A 24,580-nucleotide genomic window follows, 5' to 3' on the forward strand; every position below is an offset into this window, starting at 1 on the left:
CCTAACTCACGACCCGTTTTTTAACGGACCGGCGCCAACGGCTTTACTTCCTCATGCGATGGAAAGCGTGATCCCAGAGATTTTTCGCCTCAGAAAATCTCCCGGTGTCGGCTAGGATTGAATCTAGACCAGTTGGGTTGATTGTGAGTGGATCACGCCACCTCACAACCATCGACACCTATGTCGGGGGTGGGATTCGAACCCAGGCGTCGAGCGTGGTTGGCGGAGACGTTACCAACCACACTAGGCCCCCGCTCGAAGAAGTTCTTGTGTTTTTTCACCATTTGTAGCACTGCGAAATAATTCTGGGATAGAAGCCAAAAATTCTGGTTTTCTTAAAAAATATATAACTCAGCCAAATATTCACCAATTTTCACAAAACCACTTTTGTTTGTTTCGTCATTGAAAATAATTTAAAAAGTTTAGTGTATTTGTAGTACCTTTCAAACAAAAACAGGTGGCAAATTTCAAATTAAATTGAAAAATTGCGTGAAAAAATCTAAAAAATTACATTTAAACTTAAATAACTCAACATGTTTCAGTGATATTAGTACAAACCAGTATGTATTTTGAAAGCTCTATTCATTTTCTTTCCAAAACTGCCTAAATATAGATAATCGGTTGAGAAATGACTGAGTTAAAAAAAATTGTATGCACTTAGGTCCAAAAAACCGTATTTTGACCATAACTTCAGATTTTGGGGGTGTTTGGAAAATTTCTAGTATGAGCGAATGTTACACTCAACAAGACCTACAACCTACACTAGGTGACTTCAGAAGTTCTTGCATTTTTTTTTTCATTTGTAGCACAGTGTAATTAATAAAATTAACACATCAACGATATAGTTTGGAGTATTTTGACTAAAAATACCGGTTTCCTTTAGAACGATCATTTATGTTAATGGATTGTTAAATATCACTGAAGAGTGATAAATATCAATTAGCGTAGTCCCTCTTGAACACTGTGGTTGCATCCGGGACACAACCATTTCCTTTTTCTAAATCCTCTGAATCCTCTATTTCAAACACAGGTGGCACATTTTTTTGTTATTTTTTGAGTTTTTTTACCTAAGCAAGAAAATGGTAAAGAAATATTGATATCCTCAAAGCATTATTATTTGGTTGGAATTTCTCACTGTTAATTCCATGCATTTTAATAGATCATTCGGAAGTTCGGATTTTGTTATGATTACGGTTCTGATTTTATTTTTAAATCGTTTTATTCTTAGCACATGTATTTTTTCCCATTCCTCACGCATGAAATTTATTCGGAATAAAAAAAAAATATTATTCAAAATATAAAATTATCTCAAAAAATAACGCTAAAATTAGTTTAAGATATTTCTCACTATTAGCGCATTAAAAAATCCATCTAAAAATCCGTCCATCAACTGAAATTTTCAAAATAGTTGTTCTTCAATTGATTTAATAGATAAAGTTCTCCCAAATGGGCGAGTAATCAGTTTTGTAAATAGAGCTGGCAGCGAAACTTTTAGTTCCGCTACAATTGGTTATAAAAAACACTGATAGAGTGCCATAAAACATAAATTGTTACCTAGGGCAATAAATTGACTGCGGTTTCTTGAACTTTCATGTCACGTGTGCTACAATGCGAATATAGGATGAAACGAGTAACTCAAATTAGCGCCTGTAACTTTATGTTTTCTTTCCATTGCTGTGAAAAGATTGTCTTTTACAAGCTCTTTTTGGATCGATTTTACGTTCTACGACAGATTTATAACCTTGTTTATAACACACTAAAGCTAGAACGATTAGAAATAAAATAAGGATGGCTTAGAGGGGGACCCACGTGATTGGGTCAATTTATACTTACCTATTCAATTAGTTGTTAGTAATTAAGCTTGTACTCGTGAAAACAGGTAACATATCTCGTTGATTTTAAATGAGCAATATTTGCTTTGTCTGATCTCGCATTGTGAATTACATTATCAATAAGAAGGAAATTATCAGAAAGCGGTGTAACAATTTATAGATATAGTCAGTCCGTTCAACTGGATTTGGGAATCAATTTGAGATGTTGCCGGCCAACCTTATTATCACAAAATTATGTGATATCAATACCAGAAATATTTTCAGTCCGCCAAACTAGTAATCTAGTGAGTAGAGTTAAGGAGAACAATGTAAATACAGTAATATTCATTTGACTCGCAATGCAGAAATGGCTTCAGCAAAGTCAGTTTCCCCATTCAATTTGTTTTTACAATGGCTTACCGAGTATCATTTGAATAACTAACACAGAAACAGAATTCACCTTGTCCCGTTTGGGTCGGCAGGAAATGGTGCAGCCACTGGAGTAATCGGAATTTAATTCGAACGTTCATGGACTTCGGTTCCGTTTGCAAGGAACTTTGCATCTATTTTCCTTGAAGCACTCTCATTCCTTTCCGTCGTTGATGATCAGTATAATGAAACAATTTGCGTAAGATAATACCGCATTTAATCCTAGCAGCTTTCACAACAGTGGTTGTGAAATGGTTTTCACTGATGATTAGAACAGGCGTTCTCTTCTCTGTCAGACTCAGCTGCATTTTGTTTGTGCTCGGTGGAAATTCCTTCCCTTTAATGTGGATAAGTCCATAGTATATTGCTCTAACCGCTATTGGAGGTAAATATCAATTGATCGAATCGTATATCTATTTCGGGTTTCAATCAATTTTGCTTTTCGCGGAAATACTGACCCAACTGCAAGTGCCAAGCAGTAAAATTAAAAGCCCACAAACATCAACGTCACCTGCTGAGGTCATCAGAATGGGATTCCAAATGAATATGATTTCTCGGAACCCAGAGTCGTCCCTCTGGAAGTGAAATGATCATAGATAATTTGATGCGAATGGTCACGCTATTGGATAGCAACCACATCCAGGTCATGTTTTCTGACAGCCTGTCTGAAAATCAATCGATATAACTTCGAGCGGGAGCCAGCAGGAATCACTTTGGTGCGAGGAAATGTTGCACTTTAGAAACGATGCGACACGCAGGGTGAGGCGTTTCGTTTTGTATGATTAATTGAAGTAATTTACCGCTTTTGTGTCGAGAAAAACAACATGAATAAAAACAACACCTTCCCACGGGAAATGATTTTTCCACGAAAAAGAACTGTCAAGGAATAAACAAACCAGATTTTATCTTATCCGAGTATCGCTTCACTACATAGAAGAAAGAAAAATGCTGGCACATGAAAGTTAACACTTCAGTGGAATTGTTTTTGCTGCTTATGTATAGTAAGATATCCTCCCCTGGTACGATGGTCCTTATCGAAACGCTTCTTGTTTGCCACTGTACGTTGACCTTAATTATTTGTCTCTTTTCTCAGACGTGCCATTGTGTGAGCACGATTTTGTGGCTGAAGGTCAAAATGAAATATTGATGATTGAGGAAACTAAACGTTTGATATGACAGAGGGATGAAAGAATTTCAAGATGTTTACTGTGGCAGAAACGTATGAACGTGCGCTGCATAAAGTATGTTAATCCGACCACAATGAGGTTCTCTAATATGCTTTTTACGATGGCTTTTTTATGAAGCTGTTTCGAAAAAAAAAGCTTCCAATTAAAAATGTGTGTCGTGTTTTATAGTTACTGTAATTGGATTGGATGTAAATATTGATTGGATCCACGATGGAGATTGGCGGGATGGGATAAAAAAGTTCGAGGTGCGGTGGGAGACTTTTTTTATGCGAGGGATAAACGAAACGTTATTTAGTAGCATTTTGTATTTTTTCATGTATTTTCAATCACTTTTTCATTAGATTGCTTCCTGGTAAATACAGCCTTCACTAGAATCACGTGATACACTATCATGCGACTCCATTGAAACTAGTTCATGGAGAAACTTGGGATTATACGAAAAATAAAACAGATAATTATTAAAATGAATAATTTTTCGTATTTCTGTAGGAACTTGCTTGAAGCAGACTTCCTATACTTGGGAATAGACGGGCAAATGTCCGTTACGATACCAGTTTGATTACCGCTTTTTCATGAATAATCAAAATAAATAATAAAAATAATTGTGTTTTTTACTGTTTATTGTTGGTTTAATCAACAGACCAGGTGTACTGCCTGAAAACTGGGCACTCGACAGACGATGAGGCAACAGTAAGTAAATACTATTTCTACATAAAGTAGCATAACACGAAACAAACGGTCATTATTTCTCGTAAAATGTTGGCTTCAAGTTACCAGATTAGTGATCCAATTATCGGTATGATGAAATACTGACCGGTCAGGCTCAATAACATCAGGGAATCTGTTTTATTATCCGATGTCGCGCCCTAATTTGTGAAGTTGGTGCTTTTATGTTGGGCTGTTGCGAAAAAAAGAACGTAAATAATAGGTGGAAGATAAAAACGATTTCGTTTCTTCTTTGAACTAGAAGTAAATTCGAAATGGTCGTGAGAAATATCCAGGCCTAATGCCTTCGGTCGTGACGTAAAAAAACTTCCGTGGGTGGCGGAAATAATAATCTGGAACATTTCAAATTTCAAAGCACATAACCGTTGCAAAATTGCTGTGCAAATAAAATTTTGGAAAGCTTTGTGGACACTGTGGCAAACAAACTGAATGCGGTGCGTCAGCTATGAGCAGCGCCGGAAGACACTGATGCTAACTCAGTGTGCATACAGGATAAAAGCGTAAACTGTAAACATACTATTAAAAGGTTCTTTTCAATTAATAGGAAACCGCATAGACCATAAATAGGTATATGTTTGCCCGTCTCTCGAACTAGTTAAATGTCTTTGTTTGCTGTGTGATAGCGTGCAGTAGGGTGTAATGATGGTAATGATAATGATATTAAAAAACGGTTTTCGGTAACCAAGGATGTAAGTTATCACTCACGCCTATTTTTTCGCTAGCCGATAGCTCATTTGATAAGCACTCTTTTCAACAACTTTGTATGATGAACTTGAAACCCTCAAGTAGAACCACAAGTTTGTCGAGAAGAGTATTACTCGTACTCAAACAACGGAGCCGTGAGAGCACATTCAAGAAAATTATCGTTTTAATTATCGCGATCGTGCTAATTATCGCGATAATTTGCAAGAAGGTGCCGTCATAGCTCCGGTGTCTGAGTACAAGTAATACTCTCTTTGACAAAGTTGTAATACTATTTGAGGAATTCAAGTTTGTCATACAAAGCTGTTTAAAAATGTGCTCAATAAATGAGCTATCGACTTGCGAAAAAAAATGAGCGCGTGATAATTTACATCCCTGGCTGCAACTACAAATGTGATAAAAGTGTGCTACCGGAGTTATGACTATGAATTATTAGCTGAAGAATTCTCCTAATAAGCAATATCTATTCTACAAAACATTTCGAGCAAAATTCAATACCAGTCCTTTTAATCGTTGGGCTTCAAATGGTGAGTCGACAACTTGGAAGGAGCGTCAAACTTAGCTCCGGTCCTCACAAGTTCCTATCTCACGCCTCCACGAGTCATATGATACAATAGACTACCAGTTAAAACCTGGACACAACTGGTTGGCATTGCCTGGGCAATGTTGTCATCCGACAATAGCTAAGTGAGAAGGTGCGACGCGATCGTTGGCGTGGTAACCATATCTCGGCGGTAGAGTAAATGCTTCGCCAACCCGAGCGTCTGTCCACCAAGATGGTGCGGCTCAAAACAGCGTCTGATCTCCATGTTAGGAGCGGCTGATCAACGTCCTGGTGTCAGTGTGGGACTCTAATCAGAGCTGACACGATGGCCCCCCGGCGAGACAGGGGGTTGGGGAAGGCCCAACAAGCCGCCCCGAAAAACACCAAATGTTGCAAATATCGAAGAAGTTAATACGGATCGGAACAATCGGCACAGACCTAGGCGACGAAATAAGGACTACGATTGGAAACTCGGTACATGGAACTGCAGATCATTATGCTTTCAGGGCTGCGACAGGATCATATATGATGAACTAAATCCGCGCAACTTCGAAATCGTAGCACTGCAGGAACTTTGCTGGTCGGGACAAAAGGTATGGAAAAGCGGACATCGAGAGGCTACCTTTTATCAGAGCTGTGGCAGTACCAACGAGCTTGGGACGGGCTTTATAGTGCTGGGTAGGATGCGCCAACGCGTGATCGGGAGGCAGTCGATCAGTGCGAGGATGTGTAAGTTGAGAATTAAGGGCCGGTTCTTCAACTACAGCATCATCAACGTGCACTGCCCACACGAAGGAAGAGCCGACGATGAGAAAGAAGCGTTCTATGGGCAGCTGAAGCAGGTGTATAATAGCTGTCCGCAACGGGACGTTAAGATCGTCATCGGTGATATGAACGCTCAGATAGGACGGGAGGCAATGTACAGACCGGTGATAGGGCCGAATAGCCTGCACGCCGCATGAAATGATAACGGCCAACGATGTGTGAACTTTGCAGCCTCCTGCGGTATGGTAGTCAGAAGTACCTTCTTCTCCCGCAAAGACATCCACAAAGCCACCTGGAGATCACCTGACTTACAAGTGGAGAACCAAATCGATCACGTTCTAGTCGATGGTAAATTCTTCTCTGACGTTATCAACGTTCGCACCTACCGCAGTGCGAATATTGATTCGGACCATTACCTTGTCGCAGTATGCATGCGCTCAAAACTTGCGACGGTGTGAAACACGCGTCAATGTCGCCCACCGCGACCAAACATCGGGCAACTACGGGACGCCGAGGTTGCACGGGAGTACGCGCAGCAGTTTGAAGCAGCATTACCAACGGAAGAGCAGCTTGGCGCAGCTACTCTTAAATATGGCTGGAGGGACATTCGATCAGCCATAGGTAGTACTGCTGTAGCGGCGCTTGGTACTATGGCTCCGAACAAGAGAAACGACTGGTTTAACGACGAGTGCAAACAGTTAGTGGAAGAGAAGAATGCAGCACGAGCGAGAATGCTGCAACACCAAACGAGGGCGAACGTGGAGCACTACCGACGCGCACGGAACAGGCAAAACTCGGTCTTACGGAAGAAGAAGCGCCAGGAGGAAGATCGAGATCGCGAGGCGATGGAGGAACTGTACCGTGCGCACACGAAAGTTCTACGAGAAGCTGAACTGTTCCCGCAAAGGCTATGTGCCACAAGCCGACATGTGCAGGGACCTGGGCGGCAACCTTCTTACGAACAAGTGTGAGGTGATTGACAGGTGGAAGCAGTACTACGATGAGCACCTTAATGGCGATGTAGCAGATAGGGTTTGCAATATTCCCGAGAATAGTTTTCCCGTGAAACGGGAATGAAAAATCTCATTTCCGGGGAATTCTTAAACTTTGCTTAAGATCGCTGAATCACCGCTGGTGTCTGATTTCTAAAATACTTCTAAATCACCGATTCCAGCTCTTGCTACATTTCATTAGAAACTGAAGAGTCCAATACTTTTAGTTTGTTGAAGATTAAGAGCTGAGTGTTTGGCAACTAGATTTTAGAGCATTTGAATGCCTTCGTAATTAATGTGAAATCGCGGCCACGACCCAAGTTACACAGACTGAGTTTTATTAATTTATTTATTTCTGGTCGCATTGATTTACGGGTTTCAATTTTTTTTATCAATTTACAGGTTTCAATTTTTTTCTGTCAATAAACAAAGAAAAAATCAAGCAACTATCCGCTTAATAGTGAACTCACTAGCAAAAAAAGACATGAGACGAAGAAAATATTTCTAAATTTATCGTTTACTGAATAAGACAGCATATATTTTTGACAAATAAATTAAGCAAATAATTTGATATTACACGGCAAGCAAATATTGATCGTCGTTTCAAGCAAATATTTGCTTCGTATAATGCACACTATGGATCTGCTCTACACTTCTACGACGTAAGTTTCGTGTATTGTCAGGGTTGATATTTGTTGACACTCTTGTGGGAAAGTGAAACAAAGCTTCCAAAAACGTTTTTTTTTTAATCCTTTCAGAGTTCTCCTTTCCCGCTTTTTGCATGGAAGTGAACTGTCAAAACACCTCATTATATTTCATGCGATGGAAGCAAGACAACAAAATAAGTTTATCAGTTAACAAAGATTGTCAAGGCATCGGTCAGTGTCAGTGAAAAAATATTTCGGTGAGGTTTATTTTGGTTGAGTGGACTGTTTGTTTTTCTTTTTCGCTTTGAAGTGAAAATCATTTGGTTGGATTTGTCGTCAAATTTTATTCTGTAACCGTGAACGATGCGCGCGATCTATTTCATCTGAGTATAATAGCACGTTACTAGGACCAGTGTGTGTATCTGAAAGAGTGCTGCGATCTTTCTGAAAGAGGATCCGGGAATCCCGGGAAAAGGCAATTCCCGGGAGATTGTTCCCGGGATTGCAAACCCTAGTAGCAGAGGACGACGACGGAGTGGTAGTAGATCTCGGTGTACGCGCAGATGACGACAGAATCCCAGCCCGTGACCTCCAGGAACTAAGAGAGGAGATCGGCTGGCTGGAAAACAATAAAGCCGCTGGAGCTGACCAACTCCCCAGTGAGCTGTTAAAACACGGTGGTGAATCACTGGCTAAGGCGCTACACTGGGTTATTGCCAAGATTTGTGAGGAGGAGGTAGTACCGTAGGAGTGGATGGAGGGTACAGTGTGCCCCATCTACAAAAAAGGCGACAAGTTGGATTGCTGCAACTACCGTGCAATCACGTTGCTGAACGCCGCCTACAAGGTACTCTCTCAAATTCTGTGCCGTCGACTATCACCGTTTGCAAGGGAATTCGTGGGGCAATACCAACGGGATTTATGGGTGCCCGCGCCACCACGGACCAAATATTCGCGGTACGGCAGGTCCTACATAAGTGCCGTGAGTATAACGTGCCCACACATCACTTGTTCATCGATTTTAAAACGGCATATGACACAATCGTTCGAGACCAGCTATGACAGATTATGCACGATTACGGGGGTTCGCCACAGAAGGCAGAATCACGAAAGACAGAAGCACGAGAGGCAGAACTCTATGACCGTACACACAAGGCAGAATATTTCAAAAGGCAGAATTTCGAAGGGCACGAAAGGCAGAATCCCAGGTAGCAAAACCTGACTCACGATAGTAAAGTGCGTGATGACAAATTGGTGCGAATCCTGGTCACGGTATCAAAGCTGCTACTCTACATTTATTATTTAATATTATTTGGTAACCAGATATAATAACTGGTCACAAGCAATGACCAGTTTTGATGTGAGGTGCAAATTAAGCCTAATTATTAGATCCGAAACGCGCAAACTGGTTTGGCTCAGGTCTTAAAAAGTCTCACGGCATCGCGGAGAGAAATTTGTCCATGGTAGGTATAACTTACACTAGTCTCAACGGCTTGTTGATTATAATTAACATAAAACAATTCATGCGGCGAAGACGCATAATCGAGGGCAAGGAACCGAGGCGGCACAAAGCCGCCGTGGTTTCCGCGGTCCGAGCCGGCCGCCGACCCGCCGTCGGAAGCGGCGGCCTCTCGCATACAAATAACTGATCTACTGGTTTTCTAGGATTATTAAAACAGGTTTTCTTTCCCTTAGTTAAGTCCGAACGAGCGGTAGCGAGTAAGGACTGCATACACTTGGACAATAGAGTCGGCCAAAGGCCGCGAGTGTTTGTTGTTAATAGGAAAATAGACCATTTTTTAACTCTAACATTCGTGCTTTTTTTGATTCTGCCATTCGTTATTCTGCCTTATGAAATATTCTGCCTTTCGTAATTCTGCTTTTCGTGTTTCTGCCTTTCGTGATCCTGCCTTTTGATCTTCTGCCTTTCGTAGGAGACCCCGATTACGGCTTTCCGGATAAACTGACACGGTTGGTCAAGTCGACGATGGATCGGGTGATGTGCGTAGTTCGAGTTTCGGGGACACTCTCGAGTCCCTTCGAATCTCGAAGAGGGTCACGGCAAGGTGATGGATTATCGTGCTTGCTATTCAACATCGCTTTGGAAGGTGTGATACGGAGGGCTGGTAACGACACGAGTGGCACGATTTTTAGAAGGTTTGTTCAGCTCTTTGGCTTCGCCGATGACATTGATATTGTAGCACGAACCCTTGAAAAGGTGACAGAGACGTACATCAGACTGAAGGCTGAAGCCGGACGAATTAGACTGGCCATAAACGCTTCGAAGACCAAGTACATGAGAGGAAGAGGTTCCAGAGAAGACAGTGTTAACCTCCCGCCACGAATTCATATTAGCGGTGATGAAATCGAGGTGGTAGACGAGTTCGTGTACCTGGGCTCACTGGTGACTGCTGACAACGACACCAGCAGAGAGATTCGTCAACGCCTTATGGCAGGAAATCGTGCCTACTATGAACTCCGGAGGACGCTCCGCTCGAATGAAATCCGCCGCCGCACGAAGTTAACCATCTACAAAACACTGATCAGACCGGTAGTCCTCTACGGCCACGAAACCTGGACTATGCTCGTGGAGGACCAACGCGTCCTTGGGGTTTTCGAACGAAAGGTGTTGCGTACCATCTGTGGAGGAGTGCAAATGGAAGATGGATCATGGCGGAGGCGGATGAACCACAAGTTGCATCAGCTGCTGGGCGAACCACTCATCGTTCAAACTGCGAAAATCGGGAGACTACGGTGGGCTGGGCATGTCGTTAGGATGTCGGACGACAACCCGGTGAAAATGGTTCTTGATAACAACCCGACTGGAAGGCGACGGGGCGCGCAGTGAGCAAGGTGGCTCGATCAAGTGGAAGACGACCTGCGGGGCCTCCCCAGACGACATGGATGGCGAGCTGCAGCCATGGACCGAGTTGAATGGAGACGACTTCTTCGAACAGCAAGGGACACTTCGGCCTGGAGCTGACTGGTAAGGTTAATACCTTTTAATCGTTTTATTCTACATTCAGGGGCGAACTCGTTTCGCCTCCAATCACCGCACACTGTTTCCAAAGCTGCAAAAACGTGATCGAAATTATTTTAACCAAAAAAATGATTTTAGAGCCACAGTGTCTCCAGTAAAGTTGTTCCATTGATTATTTTCCATGTTATAGAAGTTAATATTTTATGATTAATCCACTGAACAGTGAGAAGCGAAATTTACTTTTTTCATTTTCGCATATAAAAATTCACTTTGTTCGGTGGAGTTGAAGCACATTTTAAAAGAAACAACTTTTTTGAAGGTATCATGCTTCGATCTACCTATTAAAATGTACTTTTGTAGAGTTTTCTATAGATCACCACTAAAAATCAATTGTTTTCAATTTAACTTTTTGTAGTGATTTTTCAATTTAACTTTTTATAGTGATTTTCTACAATTTTTTAATGCTGTGCAATATTGTTCACTATAACAAGACAAACAATTTCTTCGAAGAAAGTTTATTTCCATCTCACATATTTCTTTGGTTATTGACGATTTTTACCTTAATAATGCACTAAGGGACCACCAATTAATGATGTCACGCTAAATTTGGAAAAAATCACTTCCCCCTCCTCCTTGTCACAACTTCCTTGACCCCCCCCCCCTAATTACGTCACGTTTATATACCCCCCCTCCCCTCCCCCTTCATTGGTTATAATTTACTGTAGATTTCCCTACCTCTATACCGATACTGTAGAGCCCTCTCTTCCAGAGGAGGGAGGGGTGTCAAACAACCATGAACAATTTTCTTGCTCTCAAAAACCACAACATAGCACATTTGGTTCCATTTATTTGATTATCTCTAGAGATGTGCACAAATTTGTGTTTCTTTTGTGGGAAACCCCACCCTTCCAGAAGAGGGAGGGGTGTCAATCTTTCATGGACATATTTTTTTACCCCTGAAAACATTCACCTGCCAAATTTTGTTGTATTTGCTTGATTGGTTCTCGAGCTGTGCAGAAATTTGTGTATTATTTGTATGGAACCCCTCCCTTCCAGTAGAAGGAGGGTTGTCGAACCATTATTCGACCACATATTTGTTACTCCTAAAAACATTCACATGCCCAATTTGGTTGTATTTGCTTGTGTGGTTCTCGAGATGTGCTGAAACTTGTGTTTCATTTGTATGGGACCCTTCCCTTCGAGAAGTAGGAGGGGTGTCAAACATTATGGACATATTTGTTACCCCTAAAAACATTTTCCAGCCAAATTTGATTCTAATTAGTTGGTTAGTTTTTGAGATGTGCAGCAATTTGTGTATCATCTGTATGGAACCCCTCCCTTCCAGGAGAGGGAGGGGTGTTGAACCATTATGGACATATTTGTTATCCCTAAAAACATTTACATGCCGAATTTGGTTGTATTTGTTTGATTGGATCTCGAGATGTGCAGAAATTTGGGTTTCATTTGTATGGGACCCCTTCTTTCCAGAAGAGTAAGGGGTCTCGAACTATCTCAGTAACCTTTCCCGTCCCCTTAAACCTCTGTAACAAAATTTCATGCCGATCGGTGCAGTAGTTTTAGAGCCTGTATGGATCAGACAAACAGACATACTGGACTGCATTTTTATATGTTTAGATTTTGAACCCATTTAAGTTACAGCCATCCCAGTATTATGGGCCAACCAGTATTATGGGTCAGTGTACACTTTGTATTGGTTTCTAACATATTTCAATAACTTTTAATAGCAAAATTTAAGTTGAGTGACGTGAACAACGTTCACCAAACTAAAATTTGACTAGGGGAACTGCTCCATTATTCATCTCAGCTCGTATGTTCATCTCATTCAACATATACACACAATTGAAAACAGGAAAAAACGCATATTTTCTTTTTAAACCAATCCGCCAATCGATGGAATGAATTCTTCTTAGTCCACTTTAGATTCCTCATGAAGTATAATCCCCAAAAACTCACTTAAAAGCACTAAATTTGATATTATAGTCGGGCATCTGCACTAGAAAACTCATTTAATTCAATCACCTACCTCAGAAAAGAAAATCCGCGCATCGTTCTATACGGCTACAACGGGACTCGTTTAGCAGCCAACCAAAGTTTTTTTCATCACTAGCGGACCACTTTTTATTACAATCACTAAACAAAATCACTCAATACACTAAGAATACTAAAATTTCCTAAAACAAGCTTGAATTAGCAGAAGTATATAAGATGAATTTCTACAATTCCTAAATTTCAACTGTATTTTTTTTCATCTGTTTTCACTGCGTTGAAGAAAATCAAGAGTTGCCAAATCAGTTTCTGTTAATACGAAAAAATCATACTGAAAATATTGAATTATTACGACATAATTGACATGAATCGAAAGCACTGTAGTAGTTACCTAGGTTACCAGTTTTGCACGTAAACAACTGCAGCGAATATCTAGGTAACCTACTACGACGGGCTGCGGCTACGTTCATTCATAACAATGTGTTTCATTCATGATTAAGAGTGTGATGAATATGGGGGCGTCGTGAGATGAATAATTGAGCAGTGATTCAAGTTTTCAGATGGATATGAAAAATGAAAAATTGTTTTGTTTTACAAAATTTAGGATAAATCTAACTAATTTTACTAAATATACAATGCAATTCCATTAGAGTACTTAAGCATATTTAGTTCATTTGTTCAATGATTCCGTGAAAATTTGGTGTTTTACCCGTGCATTCTTCGGGAATATCGGCTTAATGAGATGAATAATGGAGCAGTTTCCCTATTACAAGTTATTGACATACGTTAGAAACCAATACAAAGTGTATTGGCCCATAATATTGGTTGGCCCATAATACTGGGATGACTGTAGTTTTGTTTTTAATAACAAACCAAACAACAATAAATCGTGTTTTGATTTTCGGGTATGTTTTTGGGAAGAAATGGGATAAACTTTTTGTGCAAATTAGACTTTTTGTACCGTTAGTGGAACAAATCACCCCGCGCCTCCATTTTCTTTAGAGTAGTGATTTCAAACTGTGGATAGTAGCTCGTAAACAAGAAATCTTATTAGATTTAAGTAAGATTCCAGTTCACAGATAAAGCCTTATAACGAAAGTGTTGTTTTAATGGCTGACTAAACATAAGTCACACTGTTGCGTAAGGAGTGTGTTCCGCTTGAACAAAAGTACCATGAACCCGCCCTGCAAGGTTCAAATGCTCGACACCTGGTACCTATAGTGCATGTGGCGAATGTTTGTCTAGCTTGGTGCTGTTGGAATGATTAGTTTGTGTATTTTCATTGCTATATATGTACGGAAAAGGGTGGAAGCCGGCTAAGCGAACAACACTTGGGTAGCAGTTTTCCACACTAGACATACCGGAATCGTGCGGAAATAGAAGTGAGCTTACCGTGCACCTGGAGTGGGCGGTATTTGCATGTTTTTCTTTCTTGGCAAAGGATGAATGTTTCACATTGTTACGGAAACGGCATTGTTTTCTCTCTAACTGTGTTTGTGCATTGTTGTTAACAAAGCTGTAATTTAGCTATTCATGAAGAAATTTAGTACAAACAACGAAACGCCATTTACGCAGCGGGTGAGAGCTGGAAGACGGTTAATTATGTGCAACTTCAGGGCTAACATGTGCAAAGTGAAGCAACAACAGCATAAATAAAACAAAATTGGAGTTAGAGTGTATGTTGTCTTAAAGTTTCATTTAGCGTTTAATAATAAATAAAATTAATTTATCCATCAAAACGAACGTTAAAAAACACTCTGTGGTGAGTCTGTGTTATAGTCAACCTGCATTTGAGCTTTTAAGAAGGTATACAACATTGCGACGATACTCAGGCGTTGACAATTTGAGGTTAGCAATGTTTTAACTGTTTTTGACTTCTGAGAGTCACAGAGACAGCAGCACCCACGGTCATACAGTTCTTTCAATGCAGCCACCCTGTCGTTGAAACTTGGTATTTAATATAAATGCATATGTGGATATGAGAATATCGAGTGCTTACGTTTAATGTCTTGACAGTTCGCATCGATTGCAGCACCACTTTTCAAGATAATCGCTTATTGATAGGTATGCATATGCAAACCTTCAAACACTCAACATAACAAGGCAACGAATTGCATCTCGAAATGATTCGGTGCTTGCTGCAGGAAATAGGATGGAATGTTGGTGCTATTCGACTGTAATATTCGTAAGTCACCGAACAGTTATCTGATAGAGCCTTCCGTTTATACCTTAAGCACCCGAGCACCGTGCAACTTTTATTTAGATTTCACAAGAATCAGAATTTTGAAAGCGAGGAAATTTGATTTATTTGCGAAAAATAACTTTATTTGATTAGTGATCATTTTTAACGGTATGCTAATAGAACCAAAAATCATTCAATAAAAAAACGCTGAAAAAGATTGATGTAAAGTTGTTGGTCCCATGCTGCGTTAATGCTGGCAGAGTGTATCAGAAGTACATTGTAGGCATCGCAGCCGTACATAGCAGAAAAAATGCTATGTTTAAAAATTTACGTCAATAAATGCAATGAGAAAGTGTAAATAAGAGCTTGGTGCTTGCTTTAATATTCAGCAGGAAAATTTAAGAAAAGGTATTTAAGAAAATTTGCATGTTAAAAAATTTTAATTATTTTTTCTTATTCAGTACTGCTTCTAGAAGAACATTTTATTACTTAGGTTTTGATTTATTCAATTAATTTTTAAAGGATTTAACATGTGGTTTCTCTAATAAACCTTCTAATTACATTGAACCTTTTGGTCCCCGTGTTTCTGAGGTTAGCGATGTCGGTCGGCTAGCTCTCCCACACGGTTGTGATGTCGGGTTCGATTCCCGATCAGGTCGAGGGTCTTTTCGAGCTGGAAATTTTCTCGACCCAGCACTGGGGATGGTGTATCGTTGTACTTATCCTACAACATGCAAAATGTGCCGTAAACAATATCGATAACGTATTCTCTCAACTAATCTAGTTGATCGAGACCGCATTAGCCCCCCAGGCTAGCGTGCGATGTTGTTGTTACAATGAACCTTATTATTATATTATTATCAAAATAAAAAAAAATATTATAAATCATTAAAAAAAAAGTGACAAAGCGGCATTCCGATCGGAGACAAGCACGTTGGTTCAAAATCACATAAGCTAGGTAATTTTTAGCGTTGGAGCTTGAAAGCTGCCGAGATTACGGATATTTTGTGCTGTTATTTAGTTTCCTATTCGATATGTTTTCAATGCGATATCTTCAAGAAATGTTTGAGGGTAAAATCGAGAAAGAAAAATTAGATTTAATATGTGTTACCCAATTTTATTGTACGACACACAAAAAAGGTCAAAACTTTCATCTGCGTACTCAATTATAATTCGATTCAATACTCCAACGTGATTATACCAGAGTATATAAAGGTATTTCTGAAAAAAAAAAGGTGTGGTTTACCTTCATCGTTAGGATCGAATTCGGCTTCCAATTCTTCTTTGGTTGGCTCCCGGTCGCCATCTGCACCTGAATCTTGCTGCGGTTTGCTTTCATTAACGTCGCCCTGCTTCATTTTTGTTCGTACCTTGTGGCCGCGGAACGCTGCTTGGATTTTGGTTGCTGCTGCCTCGACTGAAACAAGCAATTTGTATGTAAATCAGTTAATTGCTAGTGATAATATTTATTTTATCTAGAGGATTAGGGTCGTGCGATTGGGACTGCACCCAATAGTTAATGTTTTTGATAAGAAATCAGAAATGGAATTTTCAATGGCAGCTTTTTTATTATTTGTAGTTCAGATTCAAACAATGATAGAATTTTTACTTTTCCTCTGCTCGTTGTATTTTACTTTCTATTTTATGTTTTTTTAGCCGATTTCGTGATACTCTCATGGCTATTACTTCACGCATATCGTCAGAAAAACCAAAGCTTACCATTACGCGCGATGTTTCACAGATGTTATGAAACACCTGGAAGCAGTCATGAATAATATTCGTGAGAACGCCGTTCATGGTACTTACCGTTGTCATCAGAATTTAATGAGCCATGGTTTATGATTTCATCTGATGACAATCTTTATGGTGTAATAATATTCTTACATGTGAGTGTTGTTTGATTCGTCAGGATTTCAGATTTGTAAAAAAAAACTTCCAGCAATGGGACAAAAATTTTCTTTTTCAGTGTTTCATTTTTGATTGTTGTTTATTTTGATTGAGAGATCATTTTTTCGTTTAAATGGTGTCTAAATTAAGTTGCAGGGATTTTCCAAACAAAATGATCGAACAACTCCTTAACTTCTACATCTTAGGGAAATCGGAGTAAAATGGGAATTTAGTTTACTAATATCAATATATTTTTACTATTAGGGCAATTTTAAAATTTATTTTCATAATCATTAGCTGCTGATTAGCTCACAATTAAACAGTTTCGCCTTATGCTAAAAGATACTAGAATAAATTTAATATCCCTTAAAAGCAATTTTAACCAATTTTTAACCTGTTTTTCGCTTCGAATCTGGTGAACCCACGCCCTAATACCATTGAAAATTAGAAAGTTCAACACTCCAAACATCCAACAAAAAGCATAGAAAGAAGAGAAATCAGTTTTAGCTGCATAAATGAGATTTCTGATATCACGTTTATACACATAACGTGTATTTATATGTGTATGTATATAATTTCGTATATGTTTTAATCTTTTAAAAGACCCCTTTCCGGAAACAGAACGAAAATAGTTTTGCTTTTGCAGATTTTCAATTTTTGGTTACAACATATAACAAAGTAATCTGTACCAATAGGAAAAAAAACATGCTGTGTAAATAAAAAAATGATACGACTTAGTTCCCCTATAAATCAACGCTCTATCGGAGCCTCTGACAACGTTACCGCTATTTAATTCAGGAAGACTGCCAAAACCTAGACATTAGCACCAAATTAATAGTTTACTTGGCAATAAAGCTACCAACGAAAATTGTTTTGATGTTGAAAACCATTGGCCTCGACCACGCCGCACTCTAATGCGATAAAATTTATTGCAGGTCGTTGAAGATGCTGGAAATGAATTACGTTAAACGAGATTCTTGTTGGTAGACCGTTCTTATTAGGTGAAACACTCAATTTGGAATTCGAAATGAACGGAGAGCGCAGCAACTTTCCCGTTCCGTTCTCAAATATAAATCAGGAAGAGCAATGGCAAGTATGTAAATTTCAGAATATAAATTCGTCAACTTCCCCTTCTGACAAAATATGTCAACCGTGGAACCCATAGCGACCAGCGTTGTTCAAAATTATTGTCGAATGGTAACTGTTATACATATACCTATCAGAAAACCTGCAGGGTTAGTCATACCCAACCGTCACATCGCACCGTGTGGAAAAACGCGTTTTAAAGTTTGCCGAATGCGAATACCACAAATTCTCCACAAATCGGAAAGTGAGGATGTATCTTGGAAGGGGGATTGGACAGTTTCCTCACTAGAATAAAAAGCCTGCCGTGAATTTTCATGAAATAGCACTCTATTGTTCGAAACCCGTCCGTCAGTGGTGTACCCTTTTTGCAATCCCAGTACCTAATGGGTATGCGGGCCGGTCGCGGTCGCTACCGTAAAACTTTGGATGGTGTTCGCTGTTTGGTAGTACCTATGTCTGTCGTGGCCCGCATAGTGATTCCGCTTCCGCCTGGCGTGGTCGTTTCGGTAGCAATAAAGCCGGTACACTGAGAGCTTGAAGGTTCGATGGCCCGCGGGTAGTCGATTCGGTTCGCATTTCTTTACCTCAATATATTGCCCCTAAACGAACGTTACCTTCTGATCATTGTATATGTTCTTAAATTGTGTAAGAGGGCACAATTTGCCTGGTGGTTAACTTGCATTTTTGTTACTGAGCAAATCCAATAAAATGGATATTGGCATTGTCTTCCAGCGAGGAGCATTATTGAAAAAGGCAGTTACCATATATTAGAAAAAAATTTGATTGAAATGATAATATAAGATTGAAAATATAGAAAAGGTAATTCAGCTTGTGAACATCAATTTTATAATCAATTCATGGCTGGCAAATTAAGAAATGAAATAATTATTCATACAGTTTGATAGAATTATGGTCAATGTAATCCATCTTCTATTAGGAATAGTTCTATTAAATCCTACTCGTCTATCACGAAAGCTTCGAACAATGCACATTTTGTTTTATTAGATGTCTCATGAGGTAGCAATCAACAAAAATGCATAGAGTTCACTCACGCAAAATCAGACGTTGCGTCTGTGACTATTTCCAACAAATTTACATACGAAAGCATCCGTAGCAAAATATGGTTATAGAACTAACAAAAGGGTACGACAATAATTCCCTATGTTGTCAAAAATACAATTTCAGTTTCTTGCCCAGCATTGCCAAATGCAATTGAAGCTGGAACTTCCAACGGAATTTATCGACTAGAGGAAAACAAACAACAGTTTCATTAATAAACAACTTGCCAAGCCTATCAACGTGCCAGATAAAAGCACCCTGAGGCGGATGCAAATATTTGCTTAGGCTGCTCCATTAGGCTAACTTTCGCTGTGCCGCTGCCGACTGTGCAGTGTGCAGGTATGTCGGGGCAATTTTTCTTCACTGAGCTTCGTCCATTTCATCGATTTTGCTGTCTCGTGTGATTTCTGTTCAGTCAGACGATAAAAACCGATAAAGTTGTGTCAGTAATCGACTGCCTGTTTCATTGTTTGACAGGCAATCGAATGAGGTTCCAGCTGCAGATTACCCTTCAAGATAAGTTTCAAATGATGCGAATCAATGCAGAAGCAATTTCAGCGAAGGGGTTCGGTTGATATGTTATTAATGCTTCTACCCCGGAGGAATACGTCGACATTTATTGAAAGTGCTGATTATTTGCTGAGAAATATATCCAATCATCTAAATAATTGGCCCCGGTACAATTTTTCGCATCCGTCAAAAGTTCTATTAAAAGTCCCAAAACTTTCTCCTTGTTAATGTTAGTCTCGAGTCGCTGTTTCTTTAAAATGAAAAGTTTGATGCTAATCTTTCGCAGTTCATTCAGATCAAAGTACAAGGCGCTTCCATCACATCTGAATCGGATGGAGGCACTGATATTGCGATAATTATTTTTTTTGCTGGTTCCATATCTTCTATTGAAAAATAATTGAACCAAATTACATAGAAAGAAGAATATGGAGCCTATTGTTGTTGCAGAACGTGTATTTTTTTTTATTTATTAAATTAATTTTTGTTGAAATTCATTGGAATTAATGCATGACTGTCTAACAAAAAAGGGTTATGAGGTTATTTGTAGGAAAGTATCTAATATAAAAAAATTACTCTTTTTTGAGGTTTTGCTTGTGGTTAAAGATGTCCTGCAACGATAATGTTTGGGTTACTCCAATTCCATGTTTCTTATCCCACTAAGTGACATTATTCGCTGGATTTCGAATGAGTTTTCATACATACCGAGTGAAGTAGAGCTAAATAAATTTTCGTGACATGTAATTTATTCTAGTGATATGTTTCTTGTGCTGACAGCAGGAATTTATTGTCATCTTTTTTGTGTACAACCCGTTTGTGGGTTGGACAGGTTACCACAGGACATTCAACTTAGAATCTTCAATCTCATACGCTATCAATGATACGTTGTTTATGTATGTATGAAAGGGGTATCAAGTAGTGAATCATTGATATTGTACATCAAGATTAGACTATGAGTATAATCCGCCAATCTACAGAGAAAATGTATAACTGTGTCTAAGGAATTACGAGAATTGAAGATAGAAAGATAATAAAAGTGATCCTCAAATAATGAATAAAATCAAACGAAGGTGCGAGGAAAGTCATAATTTGGGTTTGAAAAACGGCAACGGAAAACTTTTAAAGTAGTACATTTCGGTTGTGTACGCAATGATGAATGACAGGCTGTCGAATGTTGAATTTTTAAATTGCGAGTAGGAATTGAGTGTTAATTATATAATTGAGTGTTGATTATAGGAATTGAGTGTTGATTATTTAATTGACAAGTTTTCAGAAAATAAACCTCGTAAGATATTCGAAACATTCATGGAAAATTTTTGTTTTTTTTTTTCTCAAAGATAAATAAAGATTTTTAATGCGTAGGATCAAAGAACGGTTTCTGTTTTATTTTGTGATCTCCACACAAGTCTCGACCCCGGACCAACACAATCGTGAATAAGCTTCTGGTTATGCGAAATATACGATTTCGGAGTGTAACAGAACATCCCAATGATGTTTGATTGGTTTATTACCAAATTGATTGGAGATTAGAGTGTCCCAAAAAAATCGATGTTGCAAAAGTCAAGGTACTCAACCCTAAATTGAAAGATAATGTTATTTAAAGTATTTCTGTAGAACATTTTGACTTTCTAAACAATTGTTTTGAGGTTGCCCAATCGTGGTTCATGAAAAAATGACTCTTTTTAAGCTACAAAATCACTCTTTCGCACTTTTTGCAATTCTGTTCAAGTTGCACATTTTTCCACATTTTTCCATATATTTTTTTATTTTTCTAGGGTTAATTTTGAATATTCTACATGGTTTCGTTCAGCATTGCATCCAGTTATTCGACACACAGATCCCATTAAGGGGTTTTTCTTAAAAAAAATATTATAGTATCTTGAATCTAAACTTGAAACTTTACACACGTTTTTCTCGTAATGGTGTTTCTCAAAAAAAAAAAAACCTGTTTGCAGTGAAATGACTGAACCGATTTTCTTCATCTTTTTTTGTATTGATTGTTATTAAATTCGTTGGTCGTTGAATGATCGATTTTGGATACAGGAACTTTGTCGAAAATACAAACATTTTAAGGCAACTTTTAGCGCTCAAAACATGTTTTTTCGGGAAAAACGTTCCCGTTTGTACCGGGAATGAAATATTCAGATGACCGGCACAATTCTAAACTAAATAATATGAGTTTTTTATTACAGTTGATCTGCTGCGTCCTTATCGTAAACACCGCAAACCTCTGCCAAAAATAAGCGTTTCGGAGAAACGGCCATTACTCGCCAAATAATTAGTATTTATTAAGAACAAACGTGTTTTGTTGTTATTGAATAACTGAACATTAACAAATTACAGTGCTTTTTCGATTTTATCACGGTCAAAAAAATTTTTACCGTGAATTTGGCGAAACAATGAATTTAGCGAAATGATCAAAATTGAATTTTTTGTGTTGGATTCAATTGAAATTTATGATATTTTAAGTAAAATGATGCACTTGCATAGTTAAATGGAATATAAGTTCAAGATACAAATGAATAAACAAGAAAAGGGTAGTTTTTGATATTTTTCTCTATTGAATTTTCGCGGACTTTTTCATGGCTATTATACATGCAATATCAATATGATTTGTACTGCTCATGTTTTAGCATAGCTAGCAGAGTCTAATGCTTGCTTATGTGAAATTGTGGAACCACTAGATTTTATGATTTTTAAAACCACGCTCTATGAGGACCAAACTGTAGGGATTTTTCAGTTGTTAACAGATCTTTTTTCTCAACTGCTCGAATAATATGTCATTTTTTCTACAAAGTCAAATATGTATTTCACGCTTCATTTTTCTCAAAATTATGACACAAATTATTTGTAACAGATATGACACTTGATTGCCTCAGAAAATTGATCAAATAAATTGAGTTCATAAAACTATACACATGCAAGGACACAAGGTACACATGACAATGATGTTTCGAATACATTTTCTGCAACTGGAAGTACATTATTCTTGCTTTGAAGTTTGTTTTAAAAAACGTGATAAAAACGAAAAAAAAAACCGTGAGAAAATCGAGCGTGAATTTGGCGAGGAGTGATAAAAATGACTGTTGATAAAAGCGAAAAAGCACTGTACTACTTTTATGCAATGAAAAGGGAACCACACGCTTAAAAAAATTCGAACTTTGCTGTTTTTTCTCGACCAAAAAAAAATCGTTGAATCGATTATAACGAAATTTTACATCTTCTTCCCCAATACACGAATGGTTTTCATTTGCCGTTTATCATATTTCCATGTCGACGATGGCATGAATGGTTGTATATACATTTTCAAATAGGGGGGGTTGTATGCTGCTTTTCAAAATTTTAGAAGTAAAAAAACGGTATTTTGAAAAAATAGAAATAAATACTAGTGTCTAGTGATTGTTACATCAAGGCAACCGGTGAAAAGTTGTCCTTGACATCAGAGTGGAAATTTTGATTATTCTTTGTCCAACCTCGAAAATAAATAGATGTTCTTTAGTAAAAACTCTTAAGTTCATTTAAACCTTTGAACATATCATTTTGGCGAAGAGGATCTCAAGAATCCACGAGCATGGCTTAAGATAGAGTTGCTCAGCAGCCGCAACCGGGAATTCAATATATGATTCTCAAGATGGCCGAACTTGTACAGCAGATGGCGGCCCAGTAGCAGCAGCTTTAGTATCATGCCCCGGAGCAGATTTTGGAGTCCCTCTCATCGAACATCACCGATTTTGTCTTCAACGAAGAAAACGGAGTTACGTTCGGACGCTGGTTTAACCGCTACCAGGACCTCTTCGAGAACGATGCAGGGCAGCTGAATGATGCGGCGAAGGTATGTCTACTTCTCCGGAAGCTAGACACCCATTCGCACAGACGACATCTCAACTACATCCTGCCGAAACTTCCCAAGGACGTGAAGTTTGAAGACACAGTCAAGATCCCAATAAATTCTTCGGGCATCAAACGTCAACGTTCCGGAAGCGGTTCATGTGTCTGCAGTTAGTGAAATGCGAATATTATTATATTATCAGCTACGGTGGCAACGTCAATCGAGCCTGTGAAGATTTTCCGTTCCAGAACCTAACACCGGACCATTTGAAGTACCGTCTGCCGGGGTGAGATTAAACCACGGGGGTGATTTTGAGCAAAAAACGGGAAATGTTTGTATGTTAAATTACTTGAGATTTCCAAAACCTAATACCTCAAATTCAATACTTTATGAAACATGACATATTTATTCACAACTTAAAATGGAATATTTATAGATAATATCAGTGAACTGTTTCGCTCAAAGAATGTTTCAAAGTACAGGGTGAAAAACATGCGCAAAAAACGTTATCTGAAAATGTCCCAGGAAAACTAACCCGATCAAGAAATCACAACAACTTACTGCTCAGTTGGAACGTTAGGATGCGTCTCCAATGTGTTGAGGTAATATTATGCATTGATCCTGTGCCGGCTCAGAAAATAATGTTTCTCCAAACTGTACACTTTTCGAGCCCTTTTGGGGTGAGATTGTGCCAAGCTATATTGAACGGCACAGTGTGCGGAATTCACATTCACGACAAAATTATATCAGTATACACCAAAAGACTTGCATTGTTTACATAGGGTATGTTTTTTTTTCCACAGCATAAGGTATGTTGTCTAGCTATAGTATTCTTTGAAATAATGACTAAAAGCTTGAGAAGCTTACTGTTCTCAATTGTTAGATGGAAATTTTCAAGGATTGATATTACTTATGGAATGTAACAAAATTTTGTACTCCAATTCTATATAAACTGATGGCTTTTAAAACGAAGAAGGGGGGTTGTGGGTACGTTTTTAGAGGTTTTGAGATCTCCAATGGAATATACAGTTGTCAATGACACATAATAATTGAAACAAAAAGTCTTCTCATACTTCATGTCCTAACGTTTTCCCTTTTTAGGCTACCTGGAGACGCCACTATGTGTATAGAGACTGTCTATAAGCCACGTTCTCATAACTAATTACTCTATGTATCAATTTGATCCAGCCACTCATTTTCCTATAATTCATATGAAATATAGTTTCTGATCAACCCCCTA

General features: G+C 38.6%; 1 protein-coding gene across 1 annotated transcript in view; it reads right to left on the reverse strand.

Annotated features, from left to right (window-relative positions):
- The window catches only part of LOC129723729 (uncharacterized), a 152,583-nt gene that overhangs the window by 15,535 nt on the left and 112,468 nt on the right, over positions 1-24,580 (reverse strand). Inside the window, exon 2 of the mRNA XM_055678119.1 lies at positions 16,219-16,389. Within this exon, the coding sequence (XP_055534094.1) occupies positions 16,219-16,389 (171 nt within the window). The remainder of the gene's footprint in view (positions 1-16,218; positions 16,390-24,580) is intronic.

The sequence above is a fragment of the Wyeomyia smithii genome, chromosome 2 (assembly GCF_029784165.1).
Source record: "Wyeomyia smithii strain HCP4-BCI-WySm-NY-G18 chromosome 2, ASM2978416v1, whole genome shotgun sequence".
NCBI lineage: Eukaryota > Metazoa > Arthropoda > Insecta > Diptera > Culicidae > Wyeomyia > Wyeomyia smithii.